This window comes from Parambassis ranga, chromosome 9, assembly GCF_900634625.1.
Source record: "Parambassis ranga chromosome 9, fParRan2.1, whole genome shotgun sequence".
In the NCBI taxonomy this organism is placed as follows: domain Eukaryota; kingdom Metazoa; phylum Chordata; class Actinopteri; family Ambassidae; genus Parambassis; species Parambassis ranga.
In genome coordinates, this window is record NC_041030.1 from 18,378,174 (window position 1) to 18,390,624 (window position 12,451).

Below are 12,451 nucleotides of genomic sequence, written 5' to 3' on the forward strand. Positions count from 1 at the left end.
TGACAGACCTCCTTAGGCTTTGTGGGCCCGCTGTGTGGGCCGCAACAGCAAGGCAGGCCGCTTCACAAGAAGTAGAAGAGAGAAAGGGCGGGCATAAGGGAAGGCGCTGGCACACTGGCCCCTGCAGCAGGGAGCATGGGCAGGACGCCAGCTCACCCGCTTAAGTCCCATAGACCAGATGTTCCTTGTCAGGGAGCTCTTGGCCTTTAATAAATTGAGTTACTGTAAATCTGTAATAAGGCAAGGCAAACATGGACACCCCATCTTCCCCCCCCTGCACACACATCCAAGACATTCTGCCCTCACAGGCTTTTCTTAGTGTCCTGCGGGTCAACCCTTGGTGAAGGGCCATGTTCCAGCTACTGAACCTGCCAATTATTTTCCAGCCTGCACAAGAGGGCGGATGTTTTCCTTCCCCTTTGCCCCCAACCTGCACTCTATAGAAAATACCATTCATGCTTCAGGACTGTAACATCACCAGTAGTTCCTGCGTTCCGTGCTTAACATGTCAGGGACGTCACCCAAAGAATAACACATTTTAAGGTGGCATCAGATGGACCTAATTTTGTGGATAGAGTTGCTCATGTTGACTGCTTCCCCGGACAAGATGAGTGTGAATAACACTATACTCTATATCAAAGAGAATAATCACACTGATATTACTGGGACTTTTTTTCACCATCCACTTAAGCAGTGCAAAAGTAGAGGTGATAATTCATCAAACCTCAAAGCCATGTTGGCCAACCAGAAGCCTAAAATAGCAGCCTGCTGATTTAGTCTTGTTTTGTGGGCTTGCAGGATTACTTTAGTGGCACAAGTCTGTGCCAACGTGCCAAAGTTAAAATGCACGCTCATAAAAAAGAACAAATATGTAATATATATATATATCTTTCTCAAAAGGTCCACCCACTATTTTCTGTGTCTGCATGTTCTCATCCACCTGTCCACTAACTACAAAGGCACCAACTGCACACGTACTTGAAAACCAAAATAGTGGCTGACTTTGGAGAGGGTTATGAAGGCATCCATTGCTCCTGGTGAATGTACAATAATAAAAGACTAGTTAGGACCAGCACCACATCTGCCAGCTGAGTTTCTGAATGTCTGAATCCAAAAAGCGTTCTGGAACCTAAACAAACATTGATGTATAGGTCAAAACATCTACAATCTTCAACTCTACATGTGTAAAGCAACATTTAATTGCTCCTTTGACAAACATACATTTATAGAAACCCCGAAGATCACATGCTCACAGTGAGATTCTTGTAGAGTTTGATGAAGGTGGACAAACATTGTTGAATTATCACCTGTCTCTAGTCCCCATTGAGTGTATTCTGTAAAAACACACTGCATCCGTTGTTGCTACTACCAGACTCACACATCATTTGCCCTTTATGGTCCGGTTTTTGGATGTCATCTGACCTGCTGCAGGAAAAATAAAAAAAATGCCTCTGTGCTTGTAAAAACAAAGGAAAAAAAAAAAGAGATCAACCTGCTCATTGTCCAAGTGGGAATCATCTCATGCACATCTTTTAGACATTTTCAGAATGCCTGCCTATATGGAAATGACATTATCACCATGTAAGGTCTCAAATGCAATGGCGTTGTTCCAAGGAGTACACTGAAAGAGTCTGTAAGAATGTCCCCTGTGGACGCTAGATTTACAGCGCCTCTGAGGGCAGCTCAGATCTGGCGGTGGTCAGTTGGCTTTGAAGAAATGTGTACTGCAAGTGAATCACTTTGAACCTGCACTGAGCTGAGCCCAAGGGAGGGTCCGCGGTCTCACCTGAATGGAACAGGACAGTAAATCTAAAGGCTGCTCAGGTTTTACGCTGTGACATGAGGACCTCAGTCTTAATTTGTTGCCTGCGGGAACCCTGTTCCTACAGTTCTACAACTCTGGATTGGTTCCAGGGTGGCCTCGGTGCTTAACGTGCTGGATGGATCGTTTCCACAGCAAATGAAGGGTCATGCTCTGGCTTTACGTTTATAGTTCTATTATGTTTTTTGTCACTCTTGGAGTGTTTATAAACTTGTATGTACATTTGCATTTGCCTCCATGTTTTGTTCTTCTGCGTAGGTCTTCACATTCCTGAGCGCACCATCAATTTACCACAATTTGCACCACTCCTTATTGATAATCAGTCTTTAGTATGCTTAAGCAGATTGTTTCCATTTATCCCTTCTTTTAAAAACGGGTGGCCACCAGATAGACAGTGGAATTTGTTTTTATGCCTGTTTCTCGGCCAGATGCAGCATGTCTTTCAGTTGTCTATCGTTCTCTCTTGTGAGTGCAATATCTTAAAAAGACTTTCTTCAGATTTGCTACAAACATTATCTAGAAGTCAAGGATAAACTGGAAAAAGGTAGTTAGTAGGGCAAAAGTATCTTGCGTATGGGCGGTGCCGTGTTGGAAAACGATTAAGCCATCTTGAATCTTAAGTCTGCACAGTAGAGGTGAAGCTCCGTTGTCGCTGTTTCACCTAAACAGATCCAGTAGCTTGGCTGCTGACTTTAGGATTACTTCCTCCTTTTTTAGCCAACAATAACCAAGTAATATTAGTCAAAATTTATTTGAGGTGGACTTGGGTGCATGTTCCATCCACTACCATGGCAGAGGCGGGGTTTATAACCTATATTTAGCCAGCCACTAGGGGGCAATGAAGATGTTTTGGCGTCACGTTTGGTAAGCTGTCACTCTGTGAATCTTTTTACACCCTATGGTCTAGAAATATAGTAAACATGTACAGTGTTTGTCACTGGTACAGTGGTATATAGGCATTATAATGCTGTAAAACTGCAACATTTAGCCATGATGTAACTTAAAACATTGCACTTTATGCATTTGTTTACTTCTGACACAACCTCCCTGTGAGATTTCCATAGACAAAGATAGAGTTTATTGGGATAATACTGTGACTCCTGTATGTATGTGGATGTCTACTGACACATGATGGTGTTGGAAATGGGGATCATGCTGAGCTCTTTATGTGCTGTGCCACCTGTTAGTTATCCCACAAAAATCTGAAATGCTGTTCTAATATCAGGAAACATGGAAACAATGGTGGTACTGTTACTGTATGTGCCTCTCACTACCCACAGCTAATACTTTCACTGAACAGGTGATCAGGTCATTATCTACCTTGGGTGAGGCACGGGGACAATAATCCCCTCAGATGCAAAAACCTTGGGTCCATTGCCGAAGGTGTTATAGCTGTGCTTAAATAGGCTTTAGGTTTTGCTTACTGGCCAGTGGGCTGTTTCATTTGACACCTCCCGCAGTTTGTGGTGCAATGTTTGTTTTTTCACAGGCTTCCTAAGTGTTCCCCTCTTGGGGACCTCCAGGCTTTCTCATGTCTTTAAGGCTCTTTAGGTAAGCCGGAAAAGCAAACAAAGGCATATCTATTATATGGTGAGTGGATCTCACATTACTCTCCCATTTCAATGCAGTCGCCAGTGTGGGCCACTTTCCAAGTGACTGATATCTTCACAGGGGCCAACATGTCAGGGGATGGTGTAATTGATTGTCTTGGATATTTGAGTATGCCACTTTCCCTAGTTCAGAGACCCCCTAATGCTTCCTTCTCCAGTTATATAGCTTACTCGTGTGGTGAGGTTTTGACATGACAGTGAAGCTTGATAGACACATGGTCATGGTACATATTAGGACAAGGGCACGGGAGGCCAGATCTTCCATTTTAAGAGGCACAGTTATTTTAAACCTACACTACAATAAGCTTTACTTTACTAAGCTGTATTAAATGTTTTAGAGCAGTATGTAAAGATATGTTTTGCCCACTTTGTGCTGCCTTTTTCCGCAGGTCACCTTATGCACACATGCTCCTAAGTAGCCTTTGAACAAAGGATGTTATTTTTGTTGAAAAGGGCCCCTGTTGAAGTTTATCCAAATGAAAACCTCAAGGCTGAAATCACTGGCTCTCAAATGAGTTTATTGAGTAAAGCTCTCCTTGCTTCACAGAATGAGTTTTGATAGTAGCCTGCAGGAAAGCAGTGTTGGAAGGATAACTTATCTGTATCTGCGTGAGTCTTTTTATCAGCTTCTCTTTTGGTTTTTGGCTGTTTTTTCTTGTTTTTTTTTTTTTTTTTTTAAATGGCCAAAAGGCAAAATCTTCTCAAGTGAACATTTCCTGTTCTACCTTTTATGATCTTATTACTGAAACGGGAAGAGATTATTAGTATTATTTGATATTATTCAATTTAGTTATGATATTTTTCTCAGACTTCTGGAACCTGAGGCAACTGCCAGAGCCAGACTTGCCAAAATAACTTGCCCTAGATGAGAAATTGAGAGCAGAGAGCACAGGTCATTTAACTTTCTTTCACGATGCTTATCTCCAGTAGGAGTGTATCCAACAAACCTGCATATGTTCCATCTGGCTTTGCTATTAACCTCTGCGAGAATTCTAGAACTGACTTTAGCTTTCCCAAATACGTGTGCATAGCACAAAACCAGTGAACCACAGTAAGTCTTTTTATCAGAAGGATCCTGTACATGCCATGCTAATGTTGCTCCGCTTTCTTGGACCTCTGCCATTGCACTCTTGAGAAGGCACTTAACATGAATTACTCGGCACAAACACAACTGCAAAAATGGCCATAGGAAACGTACGGGCAACTAAAAAAAATAATGAGAATGTGCCGTGAGATATGACTTAAGGTTAATAAATCACCAGCATGGAAACAATGGTGGGCTGCATATCAGTTACTGGTATTTTTCAGCTGTGACATTTGCACACATGCATATTTTTTCATTTTACAGACAGAATTTTAAGAAACTGCTGATGAAAATGAATTTCTCTGCCCAGCTTAACAGAGAAGCAGGGATTGAACACCTGTCATGCTGGGACTGGCAGAGTGTCTGCCCGTGGCACTTGTATGTTTGACATAGCTGGTTGCACTAATGCACCTTAACATTTGTTACCACCTGCTGCAAAAACAAATCCAGTGATCCAATGAGTAAGATTACACCTTTTTTATTATTAAAGAGTCTATCTCCACTGCCCAACACCACATATTTTGATATTTTTTCGACTTTTTTTAATATCTGTATCTGGATCAGCTTTATTTATAAATAAAAAATAAAGGGCCAGAATTTTTCGAAAATTTTCATGGAATCCAGAGCCTAAGACCTTGAGAGCAAAGCGAGGAAAATCTCCATTTGTACAGGAGAAACCTTAAGAAGATCCAGACTCGTACGAGGGGACCTTTGTGTTTGAGACCAGATCGAAAGAGAGAAGCAGGTAGAAACATTTACATATAACATCAGGATGAAGCATATTAGCATTTATACAATAAAACCAAAACAGAGACAACATTTAAGTATTAATCATTTAAAAAACTAGGGTAAATATTACTGTTATACTCATATCAAGACAGCAGTGAAGCCGAGTACAGTTAAGCACATCACCACTTTATATTTTGATTTTTTTTCTAAAATCATAGAGGATGTGATTTTATGTCGGATCTGAAATCAGTCACAGGGTTTTCTCACATGTTCCCAACAGGCAGCATCATGTAACTCCATGGCTACAAAGTGGCCTCAGGCATCTCTCGTCTAGTCAGTCCTCTTTTTTTTTTCTCTGCCTCTGTCTGCCTCTATGGTTTGCTGTTTAGTTGGTCAGGAGGCCAGAGCAGAGCTCTGCTGGCAGTAGACAGACTGTCAAAGCTCTTTTTATTCTGCCAGGATATCCTCTTGACTTGGCCGGATTCCAACAGTAACCATCACATGCAGTAATCTGGCATAGGTCAGGAAGACGAGCTGGATGCACGTGCCATGAATGCCCATCCACTGCCTTAAGAAGCATGAAGGCTGCCAGGGTTGAAGCTTAACCTTATAGCTGTGCAGACGCTCCCTGCAGACGCTGGGTCAAACCTGACAAAGCATCTGTAATGAAGTGACTTCCAGAAAGAAGTGTTCCAGAAAGTCATTTCTTATTAATAAGCCACATGTGGAATGTAAGATTACAGTTGGAAAAAATGCATTTATTGTGGAAGCTTGAAGACTTGGTTAATGCAGCTGCACATTTAAACACTAATTAAACACCCACCACCATCAACAATATATTGGTCGCCTGCCCAAACTTCCCTTGACCTATGAAAACATGTCAAATCTTTTTACATATTAAGAGATTTTATCGAAATATTGTGTGTCAGATCTTAGACTAAATCTCACTTAAATTACTTGTGTCTGTAATCATCGTTGAGCTGTCTGCTCTTGTACAACTAGCCAGTCTCAGGAATCACAGACTTGTCCAAGAGTCCTCTTTTCCTGACTTCTTTATCTCTTCCTGTATCTGTACAGACATCTGACTGCTAACATGACCGGATTCCAGCAGCAGGAATGCAGCTGACACAGACACAAGTGATTAAAGATTTTTTGACACCCTTATGCAGCATGTATAAGCTGCTTTCTCCCATGCACAAGGCGAGGGCCCCCGGTCTGTATGACCTAGAAGAAGCTAGACTGGATGACCCAGTGGTCATCCTAGGAGCCATCTGGCAACCCACGTCTTGTGTGGCTTACCCATCCCACTGCCTCACGCAATTCCTTAAGCAAGCATAAGTGTGCTTAGGAGGACTTAATCTCAGAGAAACTGGTTTGGGCCACACTGTTGACTGTCAGTGTGGATGCAACCGGCTGTTAGGTCATGGGGTTCCTTTGGTCATGTAACACTGAGACGGTGATTTTGGCGGTCTGTCCTGTCCGTCTGTTGTGCGATTAAAATCTCTGGATTGGATGCGCCAATGAAACGTGGCCTTCATGAAGGCGTTGGTATCGGCTGGATATTAGATAAATGGGGGGATTCTTCAGTGTGAGCCCACAACTGTACAGCTGCACTAATATCTGGTATCAGCTGTCTGGTACATAGTGTTAAGGAAGGCATTTGCCACAATGCTAGATGCTCCTGGGTGTGTTCTGTTGGCCTGTGAGGCAAGGAGGGGAAGTGAGGGAAGCTTGAGCCTGTCTGCACTTGTATAGAGGTCACTTCTGGCCTTTTGACTGTCTGCCAGTGCAGGGGCCAAAGTCTTCCAGAAGAGGGCCTTGGCTACAGGCAGACAAGTAAAGCCAGCCAGCCAGACAGGCAGCCAGCCGCATCGTCTGCAGTCTAGGTCTGGGGCTAGAGCCTGGACTAGGGCAGCTCAAGTTACCCAGACAGATTTGTTAACACTGTTTGGGTCCACTCGGCTTTCTAGCCAGGCCTCTGAGCCAAACGCGGCTGAGGTGACTTAATCTGTCATTAAACTCACATTACACCCGGACAGAGACTCGGCTCAGGGGGGCAGAGACAGCGCTCCTCACTCTCCCACTCACTGGCATGGCTGGCTGGGTTTGAGCAGACACAAAGAATACACTCCCCCTCCTCCTCCTCCTCCTCCTCCTCCTCCTCTCCACCCTCTTCATGCCACACACCATGGCACAGCTAGACAGCGCAGCACGGTCTAGACAAAAGCAATTTCACTTGAAGTTGAAAAGTCATTTGACTGTGTGACGGGCATCCTTGTGGATTTGGAGGTGTTTGCTGGGCGCACAAATCTATTTAGGAGACTGTGGTTATCTGCAGTCATCAATCTTTGTTTTGTATTTGCAGCAATACAAAAAAGATTATTTCTAAAGCTATCAAATTTCCTGAGTGTGATTGACACATTCCTTCATTATAAACACGACAAGCATGAAACTGGCTAAATAAGATAATAAGGTAGGAAATTGTGGTTTAATTGCTTCTGCGACTGCCGACAGTCCATATTTGTCTCCGTACATTCCTCACTGGCTATCAGACAAACAGGAGGAGATGGCTGAACTCTGTTCACATCGGGCGAAAAAAATTGCTTTCATTACTCTCAGCTTGAAAATGTCAGAAACCCTATAACAACCTGCAGTACCTTCAGTGGAGGTCTAAGACATTGTTTCCCTCTGCGGAGATTTGTTTTTACGTAACAGCTGGTTCTGGTTCTCCCCTTCCAAAAAAACCTTGACACACACACCCACCCCACCACCACCAACACCACCACCCCCCATCACCACCACTGTCAAGAGCTGCCAAAAGCCAACATATGAACTTTATAATCAATTGTTACGAAGTCCAGTGCCAAGCCAACAAGCTGCATATTTCTCAGATAAAAGAGCTGTTTTGTTTCTTTTCGTTTTATTCTATCTATGTATGTTTGATTTATTAGTTTACGCTTTTGCCAAAGTTGGACAGCAAAATTAGATCTGGATCTCACCGGTAATTGCCTGAACCCAAGTGAAAAACATCTAAAAGTCTTTACAGGATTTTTAACACACATTTGGCTGCTTTTCCTTACTTAACTAAGATGAAAGTGTGCGGACTATTTGCCGTGAATAACACATGGTTTGAAACTAGTGTTGTTAAGCCGCAGATGCACTCCAGGAAAACAAAATTAAATCTGTTATTACTGCTTAAAAACTCAATGTGATCATTCTGTTTAACTGACCACCTTGTGTTTTCTTTATCCACGGCTGTAGATCAAGAAGTACTTTGAGCTGGAACCGCTGGCCCGAGGAAAGCGCTGGATCCTGGATGGCAGCACAACTGACAACATGGAGGCTGTGAAGGAGAGCTTCGGTCAGTTCATTAGCCTGTTGGAGGACAAAGACACAGAGCCTGCGAGGATATGATGCTATCGCTGCTAACGCTAAGAGACATTAGCGGTTAAGAGCCACCACGTCTTACTGGTGCCCATGCACACACACACACACACACACAAAAACACACCCATGCACAGACACAATACATGCACACACAGCAGGTGTTGACCTCTCTTACTGAGATGTGTATCGTATGTTATCTTCATTCACTGCGGTCTGTTGTTTTCAAATTCAAACGACCTGACAGGAGGAGCGTCACCATTAAAAAACGAAGTCATTGAACTTTGCCAACAATGGAAATCTTGTTTACTGCTGTTTGTGCCATTGTGATTGACTCAATGGACGTATGGCATTCCTTTACTGAACACTAACACACACACACACACACACACATAGTGGAGGCCAGGTTGTCTGTAAGATATGTTTAACATCTCCACTAATTACTTTGCAGGATGTTTGGGTGGGCATGGTTGATGTTCTTTCCACTGAGAAGTACTATACAGCTGTCACGTGCGCTTCTCCTTCTGACTTGGTAACAACGAATGGCGTTGTGTGATAGGAGTGTGTAGTCCAAAGCCTCGTGTTATGTACGGTAGTTACATATGGGTGTGTCGCACCGTGTCTGAATATCTAATCTGAATATTGTAGTCCGAGTATCTCATGGAGTGTTATGTACATGCAGACGAGCATATTGCTGTGTACCCTCCTGTGCAGCCATACACATGTACTGCTAATCCTGTGACTAAGTACTAGGTGACTTTATGGAGACATCAGTCCATGTGGAGAATGTGGGAACAAGTCTGAATGCTTTTATAAATGTGCAACTTAGGATCTATTTTATAGCTGTGTATGTTAACCTGTTAGAGCTGCGTTTAGATTTTTTTATATGTCATACATACAAACATCACAAATCAAAGACCAAAAAAAAACAAAAAAGAAAAAGAAAGAAAGAAATGATTGACCAGGCTGGATGTACCCACAAGGTAGAGACATGTACTGACTTTTCTTTCCTGTAAATGTTTTTTTTTTTTTTTTACAGTATTTTTTTCTCTTTTGAATTTGACATAATGCCTCTCACTGGCTAGTGACTGCAGTCTCCCATCAGGGTGGAATACAAACTATCAATCAACCACAGCAACAGCTGCATCTGACAAGTCCCTGTCCGACACCCTAATGCCTTCCAACTGTCTGAAGACCCCTCCCTGTCTGCTGTTTATCGCCCCACCTCATCCCGACCGACCACCGCCCCTCCGCTCCAGCTCCAGCTCCACTCACCGCCCCCCCCCCCCCCGTCTCTGCTTGCTGCGGTGCCATCTTTCAGCCGAGCTGCCCTCATGTGGACTCCACGCCTCGAAAATGAGCTGTGCCACAGGTGCTTGCTCACTCCTCCTCCTCCTCCTCTTCCTCCTCTGCCTTCTTCTCCTCGTGTGCTTTTTATGTTGATCAGTATTTTGTCAGGTTTTTAGAGATTCGGTCACTTTTTGTATCTGATGTGAGAACTGAGTGCATTTGTTGGCTTGAATGCAAAATAAATCTGTCGACAAAGGACTTTACAAGTGTTAGACTTTTCATATCATCTCACACACAGTTTGTTTTTCATTTTTTTTTTATTCAATCATGTGTTTGGTCTGAAATTAAAGTTTTAAATGGAATCTGTCTTTTTTTATTGTTTACACATGTTATTGTTACTGTATTTCTGTCAGCCAGGACATATAAACATGAATTCAGAGACTAATTGTTTGTTTTAATTGGAATTTCTTAACCTGTACATTTTATTTTGTGTGTGTATGTGTATCAGGAGTTGAATGTTGTCATGTGTTTGTGGAGATATTTCCCCTCACGATGTCTCTGATTTGTGATTTAAGGTGACCTGTGGAAACCTGAGACCCTGGAAGATAATCAGGGAAAACCACAGATGAGCCAGTGCAGTTCAAGCCAGAGTTTAAAAGAAAAAAGAAAGAAAGTGAAGGCAGCGGTCAAAGTGGAGCAGCTGAAGAAAGTTCTGAGTGGAAAGTTAACCGAGTGAGACAGGAGTTCCTGATAAATATACTCTACTCTGTGCTACCTCTGCCTCCCCTTTTCTTCTCCTTTTGCCCTTCTTCCCTCTCTTTCAAATTAACCGTGTGGCTTTAATACAATGTGTGTCATGCAGGTTGCCCTGGCGACTCTTTGATCCTGTTTTCCAGTCTCTGCCTCTGGGGCAGACGTGCTTCTCTTCAGTCTGCTGCACACCAGCTCTGGAAGCTGCTGCAGCCCTGAGACAAACCATGGGCTGCTGCGCTCGTCTCGCTCCCTTTTTTTTTTCTTCCTGTCGCACTCAGTTTCTCTCTATTTTAAGTCCTCCTTTCTTTCTTTCTTTTTTTTTTTTTGCTCAGGTTCTCTCCATCTCTCTGTCTTACTCGCTCTGCTTCCCTTTGGTCACACCAAAAGCAGCCCTCCCTCAGCATGGGCATCCAGGCCAGGACCCTCAGTGAAGCAGCTCTCCTGGGAGACAGAAGAGCGAGACGGGGGCACCTCTCTCTCTCTTTCTCTCTCTCTCTTCCACTCCTCTCTGTCTGTACCGTTCATTCCTCTGAAAAGATGCAGCCAGTCTTCTCCTCCCACACTAAACCTTTACCTGCTCTGCCCGTTTAATTGCTGGTGTCTGGCTACGGTGTCCCTCTGTATTGTTGTGCAGTAATGCAGTCCAGACTTCCTTACTGTTGCATTACCAAGCAACAATAACTGTGATGTTTACTGTGATGGATACAGTATCTCAAGAAACCTTCAAGTCTCTGCAAGTAGATTTTTTTTTTTTTTTTTTTTTTTTACAATTCACTAAAATAAATGATAATTAATGGCTGTCTGGAAGGGAGGGAACCAAAAAAAAAATTAAACTTAGGGCAAGCCTAGCTGTTGGTAGAGCTATAAAATGTGATTTGTAACAAAAGGGTGGAACATGCAAGAATGCTGTTTAGACGCTGCACAGAAGCAAATTGAACTTACGCAACAGAGTTCAAACCTGCCAAACATGAGCAATTATCCAGCGTGCTAAAGCTGCAGCCTCCATCACAGTTTATCATTCGTCTTTTTCGGTGTTAAGTCCGTGACATCAAGAGCGCTGCATTCACGTCAGTACCCATCTTTTCTGCTTTTGCAGCTTGGTTACAGTGTGTGTACACATCATTACAGGAAATCTTCCATCAAGTGTGGGACTGGGGGGGGTTGTAGGATGGATGAAGCCATGTGTGTTTAAAATATTCACCTTGCATTTGATCTTTTTTTTTTTTTTTTTTTTTAGCACAACCACAAACAGGAATGTAGAAGCTGCCTGACTGTGTTTTCACTCACGCATTTCTCTCCTCCAGAAATCAGAAACAGGCAAAAATGTTGCTTTTTCTTTCAAAAAAATACAAAAAGAAATGTGAAAGAGTGTGGATAATGTGATCTGTGGTCTGTAGACAGCAGAGGAATGCCTGTCAAAACACTGGATGTTACACAAAAGTGAAACATCTACAAAAACAAATGAAGAATTGGCTGTTGTGTTACATGGGGTGTTGATGTTTTTGTTTTCATTTTTGCATAAATAAAGCCTCTATGGCTGTTTATTATTCACTGACTTTATTTATAGTGATTTTGGGTTGGTACAGATTCATGTAAAGGCAGATTTTTGGCATTTATATACTAATGTATGACACAATAGTATATAAAGCCAGTAGTGTGACACGTACAGTTTAATGAAGTATCAACAAATGCAATTAAAAAACAACAACAAGCCCTGTGAGCTTTGTGAAATGCAAATGCGTGACCCGATGGGGAACCTTACTTTTGTTTACAAGACAA

The 12,451-nt window shown here is 42.8% G+C and overlaps 1 protein-coding gene across 2 annotated transcripts in view; it reads left to right on the forward strand.

The window, feature by feature from the left end:
* Positions 1-8,755, forward strand: part of LOC114441038 (ADP-ribosylation factor-like protein 15) — a 79,862-nt gene extending 71,107 nt beyond the window's left edge. For both annotated transcript variants that reach the window (XM_028413780.1, XM_028413779.1), the window contains exon 5: positions 8,507-8,755. In XM_028413780.1, the coding sequence (XP_028269581.1) occupies positions 8,507-8,659 (153 nt within the window). In that variant the 3' untranslated portion in view covers positions 8,660-8,755. The remainder of the gene's footprint in view (positions 1-8,506) is intronic.
* The last annotated feature ends 3,696 nt before the right edge of the window (positions 8,756-12,451 follow it).